The sequence below is a fragment of the Grus americana genome, chromosome 3 (genome assembly GCF_028858705.1).
Source record: "Grus americana isolate bGruAme1 chromosome 3, bGruAme1.mat, whole genome shotgun sequence".
Classification (NCBI taxonomy): domain Eukaryota; kingdom Metazoa; phylum Chordata; class Aves; order Gruiformes; family Gruidae; genus Grus; species Grus americana.
In genome coordinates, this window is record NC_072854.1 from 90003367 (window position 1) to 90030329 (window position 26963).

The following is a 26963-nucleotide window of genomic DNA, read 5'->3' on the forward strand; positions in this document are numbered from 1 at the left end:
ATTTCAGTAAAATCTTCAAGTTGAGACAAGAGATTAAAAAAAAAAAAACCCACCAAACAAAAAAACCACCAAAACACCACCACCACAACCCAAAAAAAACAAAACAGGAAGCACAGGGAGAACTTAGGACAGGAATATGTTTCTTGGAAAACCAGTAGCTGTCAGACCACCCCACTACAGAACAAGGCAGGGAGGCAAGTAGGCTGAGCTAAGAGAGTTGATATGGAATGCTTTTATACTATTGAAGTGTACCATTACATTCCTTAGGAAGCTAATGGTTAAACTTGCTGGCTTCAGTGGGAGTCAATTCAGAGCCGCTGAAATAAATAGCAATAATGTAACAATAAGGAACAAGACTCATCAGAACTTGAGAAACAACTGCTGCTAGAAAGAGGAGAGAGGGGTCAGTCCAGGATTTGTACAACCACCATAGTCATGGCACAATGTAACTAAATACAAATTCACAACAACATAATTCCAACTAGTTTTGCATCAGACTCAGTACGTTTTTGTGAGTGGCAGGGACTGATGCATAGGTCTGCCTGTAGGAAACTGGTTCAGATTATCCAGGCAGAGCAACCAGAGACTAGGCAATTGGGAGCTTACATTTTACCTGAGAAAAGTTGAAGAATTAGCCATGGAAAGTGAACAGCATCATCTTTAGCTGCATCTTTAGCTTGGTTAAATTTTACTTAGACCTCTCATTTGCCCACACAACAAATTCAACTTGGAACAACACTGAAGGTGGATCTAGCTTTTTCGTGGATGAAGAAAAGGGCTGGATTCTGAATGGTGTTATTATTTTCGTATACAGTGCAACACAGATACAGTGATTCAAGTCTCAACAATTTCTTTGCTGTTTACCGCCCTGCATTTTTGCAGCTGAGTTTTTTCATGTTCCAGTCACTTGTACTTAGACCAGGCCAACTCAGTTGTCAGGTGAAAACAAGCTCGGTGCACAAGCAGCCTGAAGCATTTAAGATGTCTGTGGTCGATGCTTCGATAGCCCTCCTTTGGGTTTTTTGCCACTTTTCAGATAGCTCTACTAACAAAAATATTCTTTGCTTTGTTAGTGTTGCTCTGTCCTTCAATACTTAGAGCAGATCTTGCTCCAGCCTGAAAGCACAATGCCAGAGCTAACCAAATCAAACAAGAGTTTCTCAATTTCCTACACTCTGTGCTGGATGCCTGGGTACACTGAGCCATCAGTATAGTTAACTTAGAAGATACAGGATGCCGAGGCATTTCAACTGCACATGTGCAAAAGGTGGAAGGGAGTGAATGTGCAGGGGACTTATTAAAGGTGCATAAATCAGCTCCAGAGCTATATAGGAGTCATTTGCTGGAGTGGCTGAGAGCTAGCAGAGGAAAACATATGTCTGAAGTGTAGGAAGACTCCAGCTAGGGAGGAGCTATGCACAGGGTCTCTGATTTCCAGAAAAAGAGAGGTGGTGATTTTACATTGTTTGTACACACAGTATGTCAGGATTAGGATGATAAGAATCCACATGGTATTAAAGAGGTTCAATCACATCCACAGTAGGGAACATTGAACTGAGAGCACCTGGACCAAACCTTACCTTCCCACCAGGCTGAAGATGGAACGAGCAATTATTTTCCTGAAAACTTTGGACAAACAAAGGATGTCCAAATACTAACTTCTTACTGCCTGTTAATTCAAGTAATAGATTTGGGAGGTAGCAAACATGGAAACGAGAGCTGAGGAACTAAACACAATGGATCAGATTGTGCCATACAGGAAGCAGGATTTGAAAACAAAACTGGTCTACAACAGAAAGCCATGGAGAGCCTGTCATTCTCCTCCTCACCTCAGCATTGCCAGCACCTGGGGACAACGGGGAGGAAAAGACAGCCCAACTATACCAGTCTAAACACCTTTTGGGGAAATTTTCCTCTCAATATTGAGACAGAGCAGTGCACAACAGAGTGGGCACTACACCAGACAAAAACCCTACTGGTCTAGAGGATCTATTCAGAACAGGTCAGTGTCATTTATTTGAGCAAGCTGGGCAGGGAGAGGTTTGTATCAGAGTTCGCTATTCCCATGCTATACAGTTATGCCTTCAGTTCTACCTAGGGTTGCCCAATATCCCCTAGGGAAAAAATGGCACGTATGTTGCAAGGTGCTCCAGAACTGCTTTTATCCTCTGATATTATCAGCATCTTTTCAGTGATGGATCGATTTTTGTTGGCAAAGACAGTTCTACAAGAGTAGACTTTATTTCCACAATCTCCCTTCTTCCATTCTGAGCTCTGGTAAGAGCACAACGGTTATGCAGAAACAGGTTTCTAATCCTCTCATTATAACAAGTGGGATTTCATGTAATCATGTTTCCCGTGCTAAGAATAACAGAACACCTTCCACTTATTTGGGCAACTCAACTCATGATAACTGAAGTGGAGATATGGTGTGATACACCCTCGTTCCAGTAAGAACACAAGATTTAAGACAAATTTTGATTTCACAAAACAATCATGATTTGCAATTGTCTGCAGAACAGCATGAAACAACACTCCATGCTTCTTTTATGCTTTGTACTCTGAAAAACTTCCAAACTGCAGTTTGAAAATTTAATTCTACTGTATATCTTATTTTTAAGTATATTTTTTCACTTTGCAGAGAAAAATCATAAATTGTGAAGCTATTAATCTTTTGTGGGTCAGGAAATTTAAATAACTCAATTCAAGTAAAAAAAAAGTGCCACCAGAAATTAAACTCAGACTTCATAATAATTACCCTAATGAAAAATGAGATTCCTAAATGAACCTTTGTCTCATTGTAACAGAACTCCTTTTCCTTCCCTTCCTTCATGTATATAGCTGCTGGGACACGGTGTCGTGCTGCAACTTGTTCCAAGACATAACTACATTCATCTTTCTGTTTCTGGCAGAAGCAAGGAAGAGCTGTACCTGCACTCCAGAACAACGTGCCCTGCAGGGAAGCTTTCTGGGCAACCCTTCCAGGTGGCACAGGAACAAAAGTGAAGTGTTTTCCACCAGCTTTCTCTGGATGAGCGTTCCTTCCTTCATCCTGCCAAGCCTGCATCTTCCAAGTATGTGACAAGCACTTGTGCCACAGTGAGCTGAGGGCAGATCAGTCAATGGGCTTTGGTCAGAAACACCCCAGAAAGTGTTTAATAAAATGAAACAAGGATGAATTCCCATGGGGGGGAATAATCAGGTTTAGATTAAGTATTTAAATTCAGAAGGTTCCCCAGAGAATGACAAGGCAGAATCTCCAGTGACATTATACTTGAACCGAAACCTTGTACAAAAAACCCCCTACTCCTGGTGGCATTAAGACTAAGATGCTTAGCATCTATGCACACAGATCTACAGCACACTGACAATATTGTCCTCTGCATTTCAAGGGCAAGGTACTAATTTCCTTGAAGTCAGGAGCAGTGCCAGAATTCAAAGCATTTGGCTGACAATGTATTCACTATACAACGCTGTTTCAAATATCTTCAAGTCTTACTGAAAGCCAGAAAGATTCCTTTCTTATCTTCACAAGCTATCTCTTACCCTAATACAATACTATTCTGCTTTAGTAAATAGCTCTAGCCTGTGCCCAGAGTTAAGCTCATACAGCAGTTTTCATATAAAACCATAAAACTATACAGCAGAACATAAACCTTTAGGGATGTTCTTGGAATAAATAGATGCTCCATCAATTGTCTGAACGGCTGAAATTGTGAAAGCAGAACAGATACATAAGGATTGGATACTAAAGATAAACTTTTGCTCTCAAGAGAACAGGTGTTTTCTTCTAGGGTTTATGAAAAGTCAATTAATAAAGTGACTGGACCTCTTTAGCTCTCTTTATAGCCCCCAAACTGTATCCAAATTAAAGATAGCAAAGATCCATTGAGCAGGGCTTCCTGCATCCTTACATTCATACACAGTCAAGGTCTCCACGTAATTATGAGCAAATTCCTCCCTGAGGATTTGTCATCCCTCTCTTTTCTTCAGTTATTTCCCTGAAATACACAAAACTCTAGCCGGCAAGAGAATTTTAGTCAGTTATTTCACTGAACTGAAGCTATATGCATTTATTTTTCTAGATAGGCACCTTCCTGCCTTTTGGGGAAATACAGCAAGGTTTGATCATATGCTAATAAAAGTAGCAGTTTTTCAGGTGCAATAGCAAAGAAGATTCCGTATGTGCGGAGGAGTAAGTATAGGGAAAACTGGGGCAGTTTGGAAGTGAGAGGGAGAACACAGTAGAGAAGGAGAGATGTTAAAATAACAGGTCAGAGAAACTAGGAAGAAATGTTTCATCACATGGAGGAGAATGAAAATGAGGAAAAACAATGTTAACAGCTGCTAATGCTAATTTGCCCCATCCCCAGGGTACCTATCCTAGGGACCACAGGTTGTAATTGATGAACACACACACACATATGCACCTGCAGAGGGCATCTCATCCCATCTGTCCTTTTATCTCCACTGACTGGAGAGCATAGACAGCCTCTTATATGAACATCTACAATTTAGGTTACTGATGCGCCATGTCCCTCCCTTACTACTCATCATATGCTAGAGACGGCTATTTAGGTCTGCCCTGCTTAGAAACAGACATGTTAAGCTACAGAACATCATCAGTGGTGCAGTTATATTTGAAAAAAACAATACTCTTACACTGATGGGACACATTTCCTTAGGGACTGAGGAAATAAACCACATTGATTTAACCAGGCCATGTTGTGGAGTCTAACCCAATTTAACCATCTGATGTCACAGAATCACAGACCGGTTGAGATGGGAAGGGACCTCTGGAAGTCATCTGGTCCAACCTCCTGATCCAGCAGGGCCTCCTGGAGTTGGTCTAATCATTCTACCTTCACAGGAATAATAATAACTACCCACCACACTATAAAAAAAAAAATCTGAAGGAAAAAGCCTAAAGTAAACACATAGCAAATAACATGTTCACGACTGGTTCACTTCCCTTTCCTCTTGAAGTTAAACCTGTATGGGCACCACCCTCGGAAACCCAGTGCTGTCCCTAGGAAGTGCTTTTCCTCAGCACTGCCCCCCACTCCCACTGGATGAGAAAAGCATTCCCTTTGCCTTCCTTTAGGAAGTTAAGAAGCATCCCCAGAGGCAGGAACAGGGAAAAGCCATACAAGACAGTCATTACTGCCCATCTCCTGCTGTTCTGAGCTGGATTTTATGTGATTTTTATGTGCATTTGCTCCCTGCTTCAGCACATAATGGAGAGGATCTATCTGCCCAGAACGATGTCACAGGCTTTCCTGCTGCTGAACCGAGCCAGTAAGTCATTCACGTCTTCCCCAGATGTTTCTGTTTTCTGAGTTAACAGGAACCGCATGTACTGCCGGCTCTCCCTGAAGACCCGGGCCAGCACAAACAGAGAGCAGGGAGAATTCTCCACTTGGCTTCAGGAACCAGGTGCTTGCTCGCCTGCAGGAGCAGGGTTGGTCCAGGATGCTTCACAAGCCGAGGCTCTAACAAAGAGCCACTCATGATCCACTGGGACCAGTGTACACAGGTATGACCACTGGTGAAAATCCCCCACAGCTTGCAAAGGTTTCAATCCTTTTAAAGTTCTAAATAGCACCACAGCATCTTTGATACCTGAAGTAACGATTAAGCACTAGACGCGGCAACCTTACCTATAGCAGTAAGTGAAGTAGCCATGCAATTTAAGACATGCCCCATTTGCTCACTGAGTTTTAGCACAAAAGGAAATGTTTATTGTAATGGTGACAAACCAAAGAATCTAAGCTTTCCCCTCAGTATTTTGAAAATAAATTCCTTGCAAAGTACTGTCATGTATTCTCATATGTTTCCAAATATCAAGACAACAATAGTAAATGCATGGCATGTCTTTAGTCAAACTTTGTAATCAGGATTTAAGAGAGGAAAAGCTATAGAACAACATGTTTGCAAATACCTAAATCCCTAATCTGACTATCATGTTTTACTGCATATTTTTGACTTTACTGCATACTGAAAATTAGATTTTAAAGATAAGAAACAAATTACAATTTACATCAATCCAAATCTGGACAGGAGAATTCAGACCACTGAACAACACGTCAAAAATAACTAGAAATTAGAACTCTACTTTTTTCTTTCCAGTGTTTGGTTTGTGGGTTGGTTAGTTTTTTTTCTTTGCTCTCTCATCCTTGCTCAGCTATTGGTCAAAAACATTTGCAGAAGGCTTGCTTTCCCAGTGTCCAGAAACATTTTGTTGGTTTATCAAAAATAGGTATCAAAACTGTACTTCAGATTTTGTAGAGGCTTTTTTCTATCCAATGCACAAAAACATTTGTTTACAGATGTTCACCAAGACAAATTTTATTAAACTGTGCCACAGAAATTGCCTCCAAATTTATTAGGAGATACAACATGTTTTCAGCTTAAATGCATGTGGTTTACTGCCTTTTTAGTTTTGACTGCTAAATGTAGCAGCACTATTAGGAAAGACAGACTTCAGTGAAATATGACTCTTGGGGAAACAGATTTCAGTAGCAACATAGGCTTAGATAGTAAAGATTAAAAAAAGCCCCAATGTTCTTCCAGAATATTTCTTTTCATTTGTCTAGCTCTGACCAGGCTAGATTTTTTTAGAATGCTTCTTTCAAGGGACTGGCCCTCAACCTGTGCTCAGTAATTAGCTTGCACTCCTGCAGAGGTCCTATGAATTTCTCTGTTGAAACTTTAACTCCCAAGTCAGTTTGAGTTCATTCTTCACAAAGGCACTCAGACATGAATAAATAACAAATTAGAGAGATTCAGCACATCCCTATGCTGGTCTAAAAAAATTAGACCACCCTCATTGTAATTCTGCACTTGCAGTTGTCAAGTTTCGACTTACAACCCCAGGACCCTTTTATACACACTAGCAGAAAGCTTCTCTGCTAGGAGCCTGCAAGGCACATCAAAGGTACTTATTTTGTCCAGGAACAAACTCAAACATGGTGTTAAAGTTCATAATTGACTAAAGCTTCATTCAAAGTCCAGTGATGTTGATGACTATCAGTAAATTTCAAAGACTATCGGGTTACTTTCCTCTCCTAGACAAGCAAAAGGGCTTCTAGGTTACAAAAAGGGCTTGATCTCTGCCTCCATGCCCCCGAGAATTATTATTTTTAATGAAACACATTGAGGGTCCACATTAGTGTCAGCTGTAGGCAACTTGGTTTATTTTTATTTTGTAATATAGTTAATAAAAACCAGGTACAGCTCTCATCCTGCTTTAGAAGCACATCTTGCAAATTGGACAGCTCTGCTAAAGTCATCATAGAACAAGATTTTAAGATGCATCTAAAGAGCCATAAACCAAACTGTTCTTAATATGCCATAAAAGCATTGTTTATCCATGTGCATGCATTGAAACATCTGATGTTACACTTTCCCATTTACTGGGAAAGCCAACCCTGTTCAGGGAGACCACACACTATGTCACATTTAGCACCTGTTAGGAAAGTTTCAGCATGATTTTAATCATTTCCAAGCTCAAAAAAATCCCTTTCTGCCTCCTTGCTGGAAGGGTTTACACCAATTAAAATGCTGTATCATGTAAACTGTTTAAGCCTCTAGAAAGCTTTGGTTTGCATCCTAGTTAGCAAATTCCTTTTCACTCTCCAGCTACAGCCTTGGTCATGACAGACTATAAAATGGAGTTTCACAGGTAGCATAGTATCTCGAATTTCATGCAAAAACCCCTATATTGCCGTCAATACCTATGATGAATTGTTTGTGCTATCTATAGAGCTACCCTGCACTGACAGAGAAACCAAGCGAGAGCAGATGGGCCACTTGGCTGCAGTGACATCAGACTCTTTCAGCATTTGTACCTGAAGAGTAAATGTCTAGAAAAGCTGGGAACACGAACTTGGTATCTACATCTATGGCTACGAATCTGCTGTGAAACTTGCACATCCAAAACCAAACAGCTTAATTCATCTCAGGGTACCATCTTCAGGAGCCAACATTATCTGGGATCCTGCCCACCTGAACCCCCAAGAAAGAGTGCAAACAGGAAGAGGTGGGCACAGAGACTACACTTTCCCTTATGCAAGAGGGAGCACCAACCTCTTTGAAAGTGATATGGGCATATCAGCAGCATGAGAGGCCTTGCACTACATCTTTGGCTCCGAGTCCAGTCCACCTTTGGACACTGATATATCATAGCCTTGTTAATCGAGGACCAAAGCACAACTGAAATATTTCCCTTATGTCAGCCTACCCACAAGATTGGAGCTCATGTGCTCTTTATTTCAGAGCAGAAATATGCAGCCAGATGCAAAGCAGTAATCCTATAGTCATGCTTGGGCTTCCAGATTTAAGAAGCCCAGCATTAGATGTTTCCACACACAGTCACCCCCACAGAGGGAAAAAAAAAAAAATCAAGTTGCAAACAGCAGAAGTAATTCTACTGTTAAAAGCAAAGGTGGGGTTGAAGTCCACCAATCTGCCACTCACATCTTACTCAGCTGTGCACAGGGGGCAGCAAAAGGCAGTTACAGGAACATATCAGAAATGGACTCTCGGTCTCCTTCAAAGGAAACCTTGGCATCTTCCAGCAAAGGGCATTCTTCACCTGCAGCCAAACATCTCCCCACTGTTCAATCTGGCCAGCAAAATGAATGCTGAGAGCTTAATCTGTGATCAATTAAAGCATCAGTATGTTTTAGTTATTGATAAGAGCAGCCCAAGGAGTGGGAGAGTTTGTCCATATAAGTTGGCTAACAGAAAAGTCTGAAAGAACATTCTTGTTTGTCATACTTCACAGCTAGGATGCTCACCTTTTCTGACAGTTTGCTCTGGTGGCACAAGCTTTTTTTCTTATTTATCTATGAAAAAACAATAGGAATACTAAGGTCGCTGCTATTATTTTTTTTTCCAGCTGGAAAAAAACCCAAACAAAAACCTTCAACAACAAAACCCCCAGATTTATGTTTTATTTTTACTTCACTCCTGTTTGGAAAGACAGAGCAGCCTACTGCTGCAGTGGAACTGAACAGTGCTCTCGCAGAACAAGCCACATAGAGACTTTAATGCTACAGAAGTCGGTCATCTAAAGTTTCCTTAGTTCTGAATGCCTGCAAATAAGCCTAAGCTTGCTGGGAGTAAATGAAGGATATTTGTTAGCAAGGAAGTTCAACTGGTCCTTATATTAACCAAAGGTGGATTACATTAACAGGACAAAACTTCAGGGTTATGCCCGAGCACAAGCACAACAAATATCAGATGATTCCAATATAATTCTGCTCCAACTCAGGGTGGAGTTCTCAAGTTTTCAAGACCATATCCCCTAGAAGTCATTTAGGCACCTAATCCCCATGGATGTAAGTAACATTGCACTTCTCCAGCACTTTTTAAGAAAAAACACAAAACAACCAAAAATAAAAAAAAGAACACCTAACGAGTGGCCTATAATCTTTCTGTGAAAGTTTGCATGTAGAGATACAAGTACTGTAGCTGGGTTTTATATTTTTGCAGGAGGAAGAGGAAAGAATTTGGACATAGCCCTGACAATAATCATTCAACGATAAGGAGTTTTCCCAGAAAAACATTATATTGCCAAACATGTTCCACACAGATGCATGTTTGCATTGTTCCTCCCTTGCCTTTCAGGAAACAGTAAATAATGCTGTGGCCAATACCCAAACACAAGGTGATTTTAGCAGAAGACCTAGTTTGGTACCAACCCACACTCACCAACACCTAAATACAATCCCTTAAATTAAAAACTACTGGTAACATCCGATGAAATGCAAACACATACAACAAGTCAGGGTGACACTTGTACACCTAAGCCAAGGGCAACAATGGGACTCAGGGGCAGACAAGTATCATTTCCTAATGGTGGATATATCAGTTTCTCCAGTAAATGGGCTCATTGTCAGGCTTAGAAGATGGACTGAGAAAACATCACAGGATGCAGACATAAATGCTGTGTTAGGTGTTGTAACAGTGAAGGCTGCAGCCCCCTAAGAAAACCACATCTTACTGGTACTCTGTGAGACATCTTAATTCTCCCTGTTCGTTGCAGAGGCTGGGATCCTAAGCAGGCTCACGAATTTCACTCCCCAACCTAGAAACAGAAGAGCTAAGAGTAACACCAGCACATCGATGCAGTCAAGCCCTTTGCCAAAGCTCTTGCTGGGGATTCCTGTTACCATGAAACCTATGGGCACATTTCAAGCTATAGCCCTCATGGCAAGCCCACCCCTTCCCTAGGGAAAGGGACGGGTGTTAAGGAGGAGATCTTAGGAAAGTGCTTTGCTGATCCAACTTGCAGCTCCAGGAAAGCATTCATGTCCCAGGGCAATCTTTTAATCAAAATTGTGTCTGAATGCCAAAAGTGAAGGAAATGAAAAATGAGTAAATAGCAAATTAAAGTCCCATAGCACTTAATTGTGGAATCAACAAAATCTGGCGTTGCTGGAACAAATGCTGTGCCCCAGGCACCTCAGCAACTGCTGCCCAGCACTGCTAAGACTCCTCAGCATCCCTCTGTCCCAGTCAAACAGCAGCTGGGAAACACCGAGAATCAATCCTGGTACATGTCAGGGTTTCTCATTTCTTTTTTAATGCTTGCACTGCTGTCTCCAATATGCCCAGCAAGAACTCCAACAACTGAAACAACAGATGGGGCTTCCACAAAGCAGCATGTTGTCAGAGAGGAAACCGCATGGCTGGCAACTCAGCGGCAGCCCAGCATCACTGTTTCCCCAACGCGTCCTCACAGGGTTATCTGCTTATTGGGATAGTCCTACAGGCTGTCATGTGGTCTCAGTTTATGGGAAGAATACTGATGATGCATTTTTTTTTTTAAAAATTTAATTGATGGACAAGCATCTTTGCAAATCAATACCAGGGAAATGTTAAAGCTACTTCTGTGAGGAAAAAAACCCAATGGATTAATAAGAAAAACATATTATGTTTTTAAGATGATTTTTCTAAGTTCTTTGCTGAACTGTCACTCTGATAACATTCTGATGGAAACACACTGTTTTCTTTCCTACACCACAAAACCTGTTGGCTCCTCCCATCCCTTAAGTTTACAGTCAGATTAGAAATTGTGGCTTCTGTGATGTGCAAACAGTGTTCTCTGGCTGGCTTTATTGCAGGACATTAATCTGTTGTCACTTTGCATCCTTACAGGCAGCAACCAAAACCCAGAAGATAATTACAATTAAGTTTATGGCTCCCTACTCACTATCACACCTGAGAACATTCCACTTAAAATCAGCAGGAAAATCTTTACTGTAGTCCAGGGCACCTGGATCCCTCTCCGGATCAGAGTTAGAGACTGTGTTGAGAGCTTTGTTGTTTGGTTTTTGGTTTTAAACCTAGAAGAACATGAAGGACGAGGAATGCAGAGCAATTTGCAGGTGTCAAGTGTCAACTACAGGAGAAACGTCTTAAGAGACTTACGGCATATTTCTCAAAATAAAAGAGATCAGGTAAATACTGTCTAAAAAGATTGTTTCAAAGGGTCATGCCACACTAACATTGGTGTAAAGTGCTCTACATGAAGCACTCCTCAGAAGGGTATCCTTTCACACCAGAAGTTTTCCAAAGTAGTCTGCAAAATTTAACAGAGAATTCCATCTGTGCTGAAAGACCAGGCATCTCTCTAAGGCTGCTGTGATGCCTGCAATATCAAGAATTTCTCAACCTGTCTCTGAATATGAGATATATCCTTATGAAATCTGTCAATAACAACTGGAAAATCTATTATGTCACTGGAAAAAAGAAAATGTGGATTTGGGCAATTGGGCTGCTTCATACCCAATTTTCCACCTCAGCTGTATTTTATCATCATTATATTGAGTGAAATAGTACCTGACTGGCAAGTTTCACAGGTCTCCAGTGCAATAAATATTTTTTGTAGCCTTTAGGACACTGAAAGAAGAAGAGGTGCTCCACTTAGTTGCAAAAGCTTATGCTAGAGACCAGAAAGGACCTCGTCTGATAAAATACGTCATTAGAAGTAGCTTGGTAGGATGATGATCGAGTAACTTAGTAATTACAGCATTACCTTCCCTCAGTTGTACATACTGTATGCATTAAACATATTGGAGGCTGTACCTAGTAATGAAGTTACCAATGCAGAAAGCAAATGCTGAACTGAGGATCCAAACTTGTCTGTTTCTAACTCCCATATGTCAGAAAAATTGGACTAAAAATCAAAGCCAACTCCAGAGAGGACTCACACAAGATCAACGCTGAAAAAGAGAGTTTGCCAAAACCCTTGGAAACTGCAGTCCTGGAGATATACACAGCTCTGCCAAGGACTTAATTTTTATGGACACCTTCCCTTCGGGCCATGGGGCCCCAATTGTCTCAGGTCAAACTTACTGACAGGCCTGCGGTTCCTGCTGAACGCCCCGCCTGTCTGCTTGGCAGAAAAAAATCACTTCACGGCCGCTGCAATACTGCCTCTAAAGCTCACTGGTTTAAGGTTACATTTTGACTTCTCCTTACTCAGAGTACAACTGAAAATACCACTTGTTTTGGCAAGAAAACTGGAAGAGATTCAGTGTAACGGGTGAGCGAACCAGCTATCGGCGTCTCAGCAGGAGCCTTTCAGGGATGTGCTTCAATCTCCTCATACTTAATACCTAGGACTGCTTCAATCTTGCCTGAAATTTCTCTTCCCTTCCCACTCCCACAGGAGTTACTTTACTTTTTGGTGAATGAGTACTCAGTTCAGGAAACCAAAGTCAATCATACCACAGGTGGGTATTAAGCAAGCCTCCTTGAGCATCTCTGCAAACCATAGTCCTTACTTACAAAAAAGCACCCTCAAAAGAAAAAAACATAACACAAAGCTCTCATCCCTCCCCTTCAGCCACAGACTCCCTAGAAGTGGACACAATAGTTTGGAGATACCAATTACAACCGTCTCCCTCAGAAACAGGGTTGATGGACTATGAGTTGATTCCTACTAAACTCAGTAAACCCTTTGGAGTTCACAAGCTCACAGTTTGAGAAGCCAAGGCGAAGAAAGTTAATACACAAATTTACAGCATCTTCTACCTTTTTCTTTACTATCTGCCTGCCCCAAGCTGAACATGTAAGGGCCTTCCAATAGGAACTGACAGCTCTATATCAAGATGAACCTGCAGTCTCAAGCACAATTGTCATCTAGCATTTCCTCTCCAGCATACAAGATATCTAGCAATACCTTGTATTCAACAGATATTTTTCCTGTCTTTCAGAGGGAGGTCCAATTAAGTGCTGAACTCTGGCAATTCCCTCTCACGAAGCAGTTTTAACTCTACACTTAGACTGCCTGCACATCCTTTCTCAAGTTTTCACTTCACACATGGATAAAAACTTCAAAAGGTTCACAAAGTAATCGAGTTGCTTACTGTAGCTACAAAATGCAGCCAGTGATATCTATTTTAATTCCTCTGTTAAATTTATGGATAGATATATACATCCACACAAATATTTTTGTGTATATATATACGCACACTAACACAGAAACTGTGGTCCCCGTACAATTTCTGCATACGTAATTACAATTTGACATTCAAAGTAAGACAGGATCCATAGCATTCCTACCAGAGTAAAGCCAGTGCAACACAGAAATCAGGACGTCGCAGTGCAGGTGAACCCAATCAGCCTGTCTGCCTTTGCCTGATACTTTTGTAGATATACTAAACATTTGCTTCTATTCTGCTGCTCACTGTTTGACGTAAGAAAAGCTCCTTCATTCAAGCTCCTTCCCTAGTCTAAATGTAAAGATTAAACAACCCCCCAACAATGTAAGAAAAGCCCCTTAGCTTTCATTTAAGGCTGCCAGTTAACGGAGCAGATCTCAGCTGCTGGGAATCAGCGTTAGCTCCCCGTGCAGAGCGCTGCAGATGGAGCTGCACTCATTCGCAGTGGCTCCTGATTGCCTCACACCCACCGCACCGCTTCCATGCAGGGCCCTCAGTGAGGATTTTAACCAAGTGCTGTAAGCAGTTATGAAGGAAACTGAATAAAATATTGGCAGTTAAAACATATCCCACAAAACCAAGTTACAGCAATGTTTTCACAAGTACGTTCTAGCTTGATTTTAGCACTCATCTGCTTAACAGTAACAAGCTCTTCCCACAGGAAAATGGCAGTTCATAAGTAATGCATTTGAAATGTCTTTTCTACCTTGTATTTTTCCATATAAATTCAAGTTACTGAACACAAACAAAAACATTTTCTGAAGTAATAAAAGAAGAAAAAAGCCATTTTCATTTCACTGTCACATGCCCCAGAGAACACAGTGGTGACAGCGGAAGGCTCTGGAGTGTCCCCCCAGGTCCCACTGCAGGCCCTGAAGGATCAAAGCCCTGCATGGAGGAAAGCCTTGCACGTAGGTAGCTACAGGCTTAAGACTTAACACATCTCATTAGGAGTTACTAAATCCTGTCTGCCTTTGGTTAACTTCCTAGGGACAGCTTCCAGATTTTCTCTCTTAACTGAACGCTGGCAGGTGCCATAAGCAGACACACAGACTTGTGAAACACCTGCCATTGCGGTACCCATCATGTGGGTCACACACACTCTCCTGATACGGACACAGCAGCACAAAGCTGGATACCCCGCAGAGCATGTACTCACCCCTCCTTTGCTTCCAGGCCAGCAGCAGCCAGAGGCTCAGCCCATCTTCCAGCAAACTCCTGCAGAAACACAGCTCCTGACTGACCAGTGCGCATCCTTCAGAGAAGGGAAGCAGCCAGACATACAAGCCCAACACCTTTCATGAGCTCTCTGGGAAGATTTAGCCCAATTACATGCACCAAATTGCCAATTCTCTGCTGCCAGAGCCCACCTGAACCCCAGCTCCAGGCACCCTGGGCCGCTCTCCCCTGGCCTCACTAGGGTGCTGGCCCACAGCTGTGAGGAGACCGGCTCCCACACGGCCGCCCCTCACCACCTGGGGCAGCTGCTCACAGCTGCACTTACAAATATGCTTCTGTGGCTGGAGGTACAGCTGTGTATCTATCAACCTGCATGGGCTTCCTGCGCATTCCAGAAAACCAGTCTGAAAATGCAGCATAAATGCTTCCCAAGGCTTCGTCTTCTCTGACAGCTCTTCAGGTGCTGATGGAAAGAGTAAAAAAGGCCTAAAAAATGAAGCCTATTTACTGCTTACTGCTGTGCATGTTCTCCAACCAGTTAAGACCTGGCTGGACCTCGGCTTGGCTCTACCAGTCACTGAAAAACCACGGGTCAGCATTCCCGTTTTGCAATGCCAGCCTGGCAATGGAGGAGTTGCTGCCAGCTTTGGTGCCAAGCAGATGGTCCATTCAACCACAGTGATGGCCCCCCCACAGTTGTGAGAACTATCAGGATGCACAGAAGCAAATGTTACACGAGGTCAAGCAGGTACTTTTAAAAATCTCATCCTGGCATAAAGCCTGGGTCTCACTGATGTCCAGAGGCTGTTTTGCCATGTTCTCAGTGGCACCAAAATGTCACAGGTAGGTTTTACAGGGACAGATCAAGTGAAACTACACTCTAGTAAGACAAACATTTCTAAAACAAAGACGACATCAATTGATCGTGGGGTCACACACCCAGTTATAGTCTTTTGTGCCAGCGTGCACTGGTAACTCTTGCTCAAGGATCGTGATGAATGCACCAGGCACGCCGTTTTGCTTGCAACTGCCAATACCCGTACACTGGTGGTATCAAAGCCAACACACAGTCTAGCAGTGTTTTTGTATGAACTCCCGTGCTGTGCTTAGAAGTGTTGCTGTAGAAGCATTCTGCTCTTTTATGTTGAAAAATGTAAATTTTATTACTGCTTTAAGACTTCACATATGATTTTATAGGGCACTATGTAAGCTGGCCAAGCATTCTGAAAACCTTAACCCAGAGCCACAGTCAGGAGCTTTACAAATTACTTTTCATTTCTTCATAAATTATCTTCTTCCAAGATTAGGAAAACACAGGTAAATCACTGAATCCACTTTGCTGATTTGCCACATTTTTCTGAACAACAAACAAGAAGATTTCTCTCACCTGGGGGCTGAAATTTCATCAGCCATGTTGATTACCTTTATCCATGAATTAGAAACTTGCACTTAGTTTGGTAGGGTAAAAAGCGCATCCACATTCACGCACATGTCCTTAAGACATGTTTAGGTTACAATATTCCCAGTCCATACTGTGTGGCTGTTTTTTTGGCTCATACAGGTAGGCAATTCAAACCGGCTCATAATAAATCTTAATAAACAAGAGAGATGAAGAGTGGATAGATGGTATTTGCACGCGTGTAACGTGGGTACATGGCTAAGTAGCTTACCCCACAGTCACATCATGGGTCAGCAGCACTACCAAGCACTGAGCTCAGAGTGTTGATATTCAAGTTCACACTGGACATTGCTCCCACAGATACTTTTAGAATGACTTGTTGTTTATTTTAATGAAATGAGTAAAATATTTCCTCAAAAAAATAATATTAATGTTCCACATTCTTAGTTCTAGTGCTTCATTTACCAGTGTCATGGGTTACACAAACATAGATGGGGCCAGAAAAGCTTACTTATTTTTGTATTGTCAAGGCAGCTTCACTTGTTTCTTCTCCAAGGAACTTGGGAGCCTGTCAGAAAGAAAAGTGCTGGAAAATAAGAATATAACCTTATGGACAGCAGAAAAAAAAAGCAAACAATAACGTTGGCCCTTCAGTCAGAGTTACTCCTCCTTGAGTTTGCACTGGATGAATGCTGCAATTCACATCTTACAATTACTTGTCACATTACTGCAGGATTTTCTGATTCGGAGTAGGTGTAACACGTCCATCATGACTGCTGTGCCCACTGAAAGAAAACACCACAGGACTGCCCTCCAGGGTGCCCAGGAGAATTCCAGAAAACCCATGGACCTTGCTGACAGCCACAGTAGCTCCCTACAGTTCTAGGTACTTCAGGTGGAAGGTGTTCAGGTAGTGATGGCTGAAGATAAGTAGACACAGATAAGCTGATATGTTTGGGCCGAACATGGCTGGATCTCTGGTAGCCACTTCTTCATTGCTTTTTTTTGTTGTTGTTTTGTTTGTGGGTTTTTTTGTTTTTTGTTTATTTTAGTTCAGGCTGTTACTACTATAATAACAAAGTTGCAGGTGTGGATTTAACAGGGTTTTTGTTTTATTTAACTAGGCACAGGAATTGTCACTTTCCCTTCTAAATTGTCAGCCACTCACCACTGTTGGAGTGCTTCCTAATTCATTCCAGAAGTCAGTGTGTTGATATTAGTAAATCACCCTGAGATTCTGCAAAAGAAAAGAGTAATTTAAACAAAGTAGTACGAGAGTGTATCACTGCAAGGGTTTCCACAATGTGGCAGTGGCCAATTGCTACAAAAAAATATATAACTTAATTTGTGATTACCTGCTGTTGCAGGGGGCCGATCCCAAAGGGATCAGGATGCAATGACAGAGCCCTTAGCTTCACCACAAGAAATAAAAATTATCTCAATAATCAGGAAAGCAGAACTAGTAATTTTAACTGTAATGAAGCACAAGAATCCCAGTACCAGAACAAGGTCCCTTGAACTCACCTTTTGCAAACATGTAAACAGACAAATTCCCCTGGAGAACTTACAGTGTATGTCCCAGAGCAGAGACCAAACCAGGGATGCGGCAGTGCCAGAGCTGAAGGAGGCAGCGGGCAACGCAGCCACAGCCCCGCAGCTTCAGGCAGCCTGCGGCCCCATCTGCTCCATACGGCTGAAAGGCCCGCAGGGGTTAATACCGTTAGCTTCTAGCTCCTCCACGGAGACAAAGCTACGGAAGTGAATATCTGCTTGTGGATATTTAAAAAAAAAAAAAAAAAAAAAAGAAAACATATGGCCCTCTGAAACTATGCTTGCTGTTTCTCCAGCTGATGTGACACAGATAGTCCAGTCCTAGAACTAAATGCAAAAGCTTTATTCCAAGGAGCAATTAGAGAACAATTGAGGGAACACACTTCAATTTTAAAAGTTCTCAGATTAGCAAAGCGGAAACCCCCCCAAATTGAGAAAGCTCATGTATACTAACTAGTAAAAAATTTAAAAAGCAAAAAATATCTTAGCTGTACAAACCAGCAGTTTCTTACCCGTGCGAAGAATATTTCTGCGAACTATGAAAGACAACTTAGCATGAATAATTAAGACCAGCTTTTTCTCTCCCAGATGTTATTTTGTCATTCTACACAGGGACTAGTAATGAGCAAAAATTAAAACAGAAAAATGAGCTTAATTCAGAAGGCTGAAAAGGAAGATCAGTAATTTCATTTATAAAATCCTAAAAGTCATTAAAAAAATGCAATCATGTGGACTAAAACCACAGGTGTGATAAAAAATAGCCGAGGGCAGCCACAATGCACATCTTTAAATTCAGAACATGCTGGTAAATGTTCCCCAGTACAAATTCACTTGGCAGTCCGGGCCCAGACGCAGCGCCAGTGTGCGCAGGCGCAATCCCACCGACCACAGACGCCCAGGAGGAGTGCCTGGGGCTCGCGGGGGCTGGAGTTGTGCACTCCCCGGGGACAGCAAGGCCAGGTGGGACCCGAAGAAGTCATCTAGTCCAACCTTTGCCAGAGGATGAACTGTGCCTTAGACATTGCCAATGTTTAAAGTCTTCTGTGTTTAACTTTTACTTCAAAACTTGTGTAAATGATTTTTTAATGTTCTCAGGAAATGTATTGCAGGGCTTTGCAAAGTTACCATCAGGATTATTTTCTCCTAATGCCTAATCTAAAAGTAGGCAATTACTTCTTGTCCTATGAATTTGGGATTTGGGGAACAAGATTTTGGCTTTTTTTTTTTTTTTTTTTTTTACTGTCTTCTCTGCAATAGCTTTTTACAAATGTGAATAACTCGTTCCTCCAGCAGACTAAACAAACCAAATTCTTTCAGTTTTTACACACAAAATGATGTTGTCTAGCACTCTCATCTTTCTTGTCTCTCTCCACTGGACTCTTTCCAATTAGCCCCCAACCTCCTTCAAGTGTGGTGCCTGAAACTGGATATAGTATTCCAGCTCAGACCTCATTACACCTTATTAGGCCTAATTAGAGTAAAAGGTTATTTCATGTGAATTTAATGGGGAATGCTTATTTATTCAGTCTAGTATGAAATTTGCTTTTTCACAAAAACATGACATTATTGACCCATGGTTAGCTTGCCACTCACTGGAATCTGCAAGTGCTTTTCCACAGAATTACCACAACTGGCCAGGTCTCCTCCATCCTCTATCTGTTACTTACTTCAATTCAATACTTTCTATCTGCCCTCAATGAAACAAATCCTACTTATGTTACCTAATTTCAGCAATTAATTTAAATAACTTCTTGTTCTAATCTATTCCTCTGATACCCTTTCAGCCTTTATAGGCAATAATTGCTTGTAAATTAAATATCTATTGCATAATCCAATCTATTTTATGAAGTGTATCGATTAGCAGAAAATTGAACCAAGTAAAGGCCTCCTTATTACACTCTCCTAGGCAACAGTGAATTGGTAACAACAACCCTAAGTACAAATCATTCTTATAGAGCATTTAAACTATGCTTGCTGCATTGGCTATGAAAATGTCAAAAGCTGTCTTTACCAAAAGCCCCTTACCAAACTCAAGATGCATCACCTTTGCAGCTTCTCTGTTCACAAGTCAATTATTCTGTAACAGCAGGAATTATTCAATAGGATTTATCTCATATGGTATTTCCCCTTTTCTCTGAAATGGTGTATGAAGAAAAGAGAACTCTGAAACTGAAAAGGAGCTATAGGAAATATTTTCCCTCAGAATGAACATTAAAAACAACTAAAATGCACATTTCAATTTGCAAAGATCTTTAGGATAATGAAAATCACGAAGATAACAGCAAGAACTCAGAACTGGTTCTGAACTTTCAGATTTTGTTCAGAGATATCTCACAGTAATGCTTGCACATCTGAAAACATATTTTAAAAGAAAATGTTTGAAAAAATGATCAGTGCTATTTTATGAAAAGAAATCTCTGTACTTTAAGAGGAGTCATGGAGTCAGGCTAAATTCAAACCTAACTCTACACATTTGTCTTCTTTCGGTGTACTGCATCTATTGCCTTCCGTTGTTAGCAGTTAAAGCTCATTTTTACCATGATATGCTTCAGTCATATGTATTCATACTCCTTCACATCTGCCCAATTTCTAGATCTTTGTTGGGGTGACTGTAGTTCCTACTTGCTAATTTCACTGTTCCCCATCCGTCCAAAATTAAAGCCCCAATTGCTAGTTCAATATACTGGTGCCATATAAGTCCTGCTTGTCTTAGCCATAAACTGGTCCATGTTATCTTACACATCAAATAGGTCAAGGGAACGTGCAGTTGTCCTTATCCAATTGTATTTCCTTCAACAGAAATGCTTACCTCTTCCAGATATGCTCCCTGCATCTACATTAAGGTCCTGAATTAAAAGCCAATGAAAGCTGACCTTTATTTTTCTACAGACTTCGGTGAATTCTGGATCAGTCCACTGGTGAACAAAATTCTTTCCCTACCTGTTACATTTTATTGAAAACATTGCTGTCCTACACACTCAGAGAGAAATAGTAGGTCTTTAATTAGTCTAATTTTATGTACAGATTATGTTATATAGATCATATAAAAGGTTAGTGATGGTCACATGCTGGACTAGGTTCTCCAAAGACACGCTGATGCCACCATGCTAGGCAGCTGTTCAAAGAGAAGGAGCCAGGATTCACACACTTGGTGGAGGGACTGTAACAAATCCATTAAACATCACAGCTGTAATAGATTAATCTAAAACACTTGATTTCATTGGTCTGATTTTTAATATTGTACTTGATGTTACAAATAAAATATAACTTTAATATTTAATTTATAAAGTTTTCACACTTCCATGTAAAACCAACAGTAGGCTTAAAGTAAAAAGAGCTTTGTCAAGGCAACAGCTTTTTCTTTAACTTCAACAAGATTCTAATTTTATAAGAGTAGAGAAATATGTAAACATAAACATTCATGATTTTCTTCTGTATACATCTGTGTAAATTAGTTGATACAAATATAATTTACTATAGAAACATGTTTTTGTTTGGTTTTGCTACACACAGTTCTATGCTGGCATCACATACTAGTCGATCAATCTGTCAAAGAGTGAGATTTATGCATTTTGTGTTCTAACCCCCAGTATGTCCATTGCCAGCAGTGGACTTCATGTTCAGAGAATCAGACTCACAGTGTTAGCAATCTAAAATTAAACTTCAGTACAAGATTATAAATAATCAAAACTGAATACATCATTTTCATCTCATAATCACCAGAGGCTTAAAAGCCATGATTCAAGCCAACCAAAATCAATGACAGTTTTCCCACTGACTTAGCTGGAATTCACTTGCAATTCCCAGTCACTCTAGATTCTCATTTTAGTTTTGCAATCTTTATCGCAGCATGAAGAGTTAAAAAGTGCGTAGTATCACAGCTTCAGTGTAAGGAGTAAAGCCTCTAAGTCTTTCTGGGCCTCTTTATCCTGAAAGAAAGAGACAATCATGCATCAACTTAGATAGAATAAATCCCTTCATTTGCCTAATACGTGCCTATCCACGTTTCTTTACTAACAAGACAGAACACACAACTGTAACAGCCCCAGAACGTACAAGACCGTACAGTAAGTTAATTTATCAGTGATTGCAAAAATAAAGTTTGAAGTGACAACAAGAGCCAGATGGCAGCCCTCCCTTTACAGCTCTGTTAAAGCACTTAAAATGTTAGCCACAAATAGCCTCTCAGCAGAGCAGTAAGCCTTTCAGCTTAGGCCATAACTTTTATGGGTGTACTTTGCATAAAGTACTGCCTTGCCTCATACTTTACATAATCTTGCAACCCGACTGTGCACAGTTTCTCTAAAGATATTTCCGTGATGTTTGCTGATGATTTACTACGCAATTAACAAGAAAACATTGGGAAATGCAATTAATGACATAGGTTAGATTGTGGTTTCAGTGCATACAGCCGTACCTACCTGTAATAACCACCATGGACTGACTACACAGTCGGTATCTTCCATACTGGTGGTGGTGGGCTCTGCCTATGCTACTAGGCTCATAGCAGAGTGGAGCCAATGGGAGAGCAAGAGGCAAGTAATCTGCCATGCTCAGAGCCAGCGTTACATCATACCTCCTAGGACAGAAGGGAAAGGCTCCTTTCAGGCCAACGTGTAAATGCACACATTGCACAGGGCCTTAAACCAAACCCAGCCCACAGACGCCTTCACAGGTAACCAGTGACATATGTTTTGGCTATTCCACTTATAATCTGTTCAGAAAGGGGTACATGCATACGGACATGTAACCACAGTACAAAAACTCCATTATTCTACTTAGTTTTGAAAGGTCTCCTGGATATAATCCACTTGCTTTACTTGCCACTGCAAAACTTCTAGCTTGCAAAATGCACCTCGGTTTAAAAATCACATTTCTGAAAAGTCAGCACCTCGTACCTGCAGGCCCAAACGCCCAATACACGCACCCACGTGTGCTTAGCAGCGCAAGTCAAAAGCACTTGCACATGACAAATTTTGTGCAAGTATTTCTAGTGACAGAGACCAGTATTTCTTTCCCAGATAACACCACAGGCAATTCTGAAAGAAAATACTGTAGACAGACAGTGAAGTAATCGCTGAATTTCAGGATCACTTCATTATCCAATCAACCAAAGAGCTGGAACAAAATACGGACATTTTAAAATACATTTTACGGGTGAAGAAATTCCTGCTTCTCTTTATTTTGGTTAGTTGTCTATAATGTCATGCAGGAATAGAGAAGAATATTGAGATGATAGAAACCATATGCCAGACTTGTCAAACTGCATTATATTATTGGTCTGGATTAAGGCATTAATACATTAGCTGAACACTTCTCTTGGAGTCGCTGCCTTGCTCCCACTGGCAACAATAGGCTAAACTATCTGCCTAATCATTTATCAGAGGCTTTAAAAGGCACACACTGCAAAACCAGTAAGCTCTTGCCAAAATACTCTAACAGAAGGAAATGTCACACTGAATTCAGCACCCCTTAAACTCCAGGTCACTACAGGCTCCCTGGAGCACCAGCCTGTGGCTTTCAATAAAAATTGGAAAACTCAACATTTGTATCAATTTGTTGATTAATTCAGGGAAAATACACTTTTCTGTACTGACTGTGGTCAACTTGTGAAAATGACTCAACTCCATTACACAAAACAGTAAAAAGCCAGATATTGTCCCATACTATTAAGAAAATGAAAAAGGTGTCATTGTATCCAGTCCTACTCTTTTCACAGTTTTCTAAGCTGAAAATGATAAAGATGCAGGTTTTTTCATATCTGAATGGTGTTCAGCTTGTCATGGGTTGATGGGATTCTTTACTCACTTTGCAGGATACAGCATTTTAAAAATATATCTCCAAACAACTCTGTATAATTGTTTCTCTCCTTAGAAGCAAAGGATTATATTGGGCAATGAGCTGTGATGAGTTGCAAAGGTCCCAAAAATATTGGGCAATCTTTCCTGAATCTTCCTCTAGGCTTAGGGAAAAGAATGAAACAAACCCGTGATTGTTCTAAGAACTAGCTGGAGAAGAAACTGCAAACGTGCAAAGTGTCCTACCTCTGGGTTGCCAGTTCTAAACAAGACTACATCAAGTAAAAGCAGGAATTATTATTGTGGCAAACTACTTAACAGGCTGCATTGATTGAGCCAGCAGCTTCCAGTCAATAACAACTCAGATGGCAAAGGCATTAACAAAAAAAAATACATCAGTAATGGCATTAAAAACAAAGCTGAGAATGGTCAGTGAAGGGAATTATGATGTCACCTTTGGATAGGGTCCTTCCAAACCAAGAGGTGTGTCACGCTGAGGCGAGAGAAGCCACAAGTCTGCTCAGTATACCAGTCTCCAGTTTTAAGGATGAAAACTTCATTAATGACCAAAGCTTGACAGTTAATGGGAAGACAAAGCCATAAATCCTGTATTTCGTCAACTCTCTCCCTCATTGATTTCTGGGTCTGTGGCTTTCTAAAAATGAACAATCAGGTCGGCTTTCTTTTTTGCTTTTTTTTTTTCTTTCTTTTCCAAGAGACAGGCAGGCTTTGATCTTCCTTTAGAGCGTGACAGGCAGAGGAAGAGGCGCAAGTCGTAGGAGGAATGCAATATATTTGCGTCAGTCCCATTTGTTCACCCTGAGGCTTAGTTCAGCGCTGACTGAATACACAGCCATTTTCAACCTTGACTTTCTACTGTCAAGGCTTACATTTACTAAACACTTCTCATATCGTTTTCAGAGTTGAGTATGAGTTCAAAATGTTCTGCAAACTGCTACACAAAAGGTATTCAAATTACAGGGTCAGTGACTGTATTTTCCCCTCTTCCTATTTAGTTGCTTTTCTTTTATGTTTCATCATCCACAGGGAACATACACAGGCAAAAAAGACCTGGGAGGCCAGGGACTGAACAAGGGAAGAGAGAGAGTTGAAAACAAGAGCAAGATGGAAAAAAAAGCTGGTGGGAAAAAGGGAATGTTGGCTTAACTGAAGGGACATTTTGACAGTTAATTTCTGCCGAAAAATTTTACTAATATGTACACACACAGGCTTACACATATAAATGTGCATGTAAAAATTAAATGGCAATTAAAGCAGAGACAAAAAGATAATGATTTTACCTTCCATCTCTGCTAATTATTTCCTTATGCGCTAAACACACTCAACCCAGGCACTGCACATGTGTGCACTTGTTGACAAAGTCCCAACTGTCAACAGAGAACGATACACCCCCATGACCACAGCCAAAATGGTTACACCAGCCAACTATAACATAATTGTGTGCAACCACTGCCAAATCCCGAGCTGACATGCATCCTGTAGGGTTTCACTGAAGTCAGCGGGGCTGCATGGTATATTAAATGAGCTGGGCTGCAAGGGTGGTCCAAAGCTGTGCTCTGATACGCAGTAACAGCAATGAGGTGCTGAGAGCCACCCCTGATTTTGGGTACAGCTGTATCATTCCTTCTCAGCTCCACGAGAAATGCTGGGCTGTAACAGTAGAGACTCCAAAACATGCACAAGGATTGTTAATTACAGAGTAATAGCTTTTTGTGGTGGGTTGACACTGGCTGGAGGCCAGGTGCCCACCAAAGCTGCCCTATCACTCCCCTCCTCGGCTGGACAGGGGAGAGAAAATATAATGAAAGGCTCATGGGTCAAGATAAGGGCAGGGAGAGATCACTCAGCAGTTGCTCTTATGGGCAAAATAGACTTCACTTGGGGAATATGAATTTAATTTATTACCAATCAAATCAGAGTAGGATAACGACAAAACAAAACCTAAATCTTAAAAACCCTTCCCCCCACCCCTCCCTTCTTCCCAGGCTCAACTTCACTCCCAATTTTTCTCTACCTCCACCCTTCCAGCAGTGAGGGGGACAGGGAACGGGGGTTGTGGTCAGTTCATCACATGTTGTCTCTGCTGCTCCTTCCTCCACAGGGGGAGGACTCCTCACACTCTTCCTCTGCTCCAGCCTGGGGTCCCTCCCAGAGGAGACAGTCCTCCACCAACTGCTCCAACATGAGTCCTTCCCACGGGCTGCAGTTCTTCACTAACTGCTCCAGCATGGGCTTCGCACGGGGTCACAGCCTCCTTCAGGTGTCTCCACCTGCTCCAGCATGGGGTCCTCCAGGGGCTGCAGGTGGATATCTGCTCCACCATGGACCTCCATGGGCTGCAGGGGGACAGCCTGCCTCACTATGGTCTTCTGCAGGGGAATCTCTGCTCTGGCACCTGGAGCACCTCCTGCCCCTCTTTCTTCCCTGACCTGGGTGTCTGCAGAGCTGTTCCTCTCACATATTCTCTCTCCTCTCTCTGCTGCTGTTTCTGCACAGGTTTGGGTTTTGGTTTGGGTTTTTCCCTTTCTTAACTACGTTATCACAGAGGCACTACCACCATCGCTGATGGGCTCAGCCTTGACCAGTGGTGGGTCCATCCTGGAGCTGGCTGGCATTGGCTCTATCAGACATGGGAGAAGCTTCTAGCAGCTTCTCACAGAAGCCATCCCTGTAGCCCCGCTGCTGCCAAAACCTGGCCACGTAAACCCAATACACTCTTGTGGACACTACAAATCATATAAAGCTATACACTATGCATTCTCAGTTTCATGATAGACTCTCACAGATGGTGTGACTGTAGTAGGTGTTAATTTGCATACAATTGCATAATACTGTTTTTCCCCTTATATATTTCAATAAGCCAATGCAATCATCCACTTGCAACCTTCTCTTGACTGCTGTATGTCACAAGTTAGGACATTTTATGTTCTTTCATATTTTTAGTATCCTCCTCTAGGGATGAACCATGACTTCTCAAGGGTCTTAGGACCAAGGCAAGCACAGCTTTAGAATACATAGCTGCCAATAATTCAACAGGAAACCAGTTGCAAACCTCTTCGTCCTGCAGTGCACCACCACCTCCATGAATATTTCTCACACTCTCTCCCTGCATCGTCAGTCCGCCAGTGGAGGAGATACACTCCATGGTTTGAGGAATAGTCCGTCGATCTGCCTTGCTGCACTAAGAACTATGCTAAAACTGTGTTACTTTCGATAGGACGTTGGAATGCTTTGTGATAAACTAGTCAATTGAATCATAATAAGCTCAGTATTTAAAATATATATAATAAGCTCACTATTTATCAGGATAGACTTTATGTATGAAACCACTACAAAAAATATCTTCATCATTTTTTGGAATCATTTTTGGAGTGGGAGAAAGAATAAGCAGACAATGCAAAGAAACCTTTTGGCAAGAACTTAAAAAACATACAGATCACAAATCAGTCTGATCAGTAAGGCAGAGAAAACATAGACTGTATTCTCCAAAGTGCAAAATAATATAAAATATAGGAGGTCTCAAATTCTTTTAGCAGCTCTTTTAAAATGCCTCATTTT

General features: G+C 41.4%; 1 protein-coding gene across 1 annotated transcript in view; it reads right to left on the reverse strand.

The window, feature by feature from the left end:
* Window positions 1–20801: 20801 nt before the first annotated feature.
* Window positions 20802–26963, reverse strand: part of RMDN2 (regulator of microtubule dynamics 2) — a 49394-nt gene continuing 43232 nt past the window's right edge. The window contains exon 11 of the mRNA XM_054819696.1: window positions 20802–21515. Coding sequence (XP_054675671.1) covers window positions 21462–21515 — 54 coding nt within the window. The 3' untranslated portion in view covers window positions 20802–21461. The remainder of the gene's footprint in view (window positions 21516–26963) is intronic.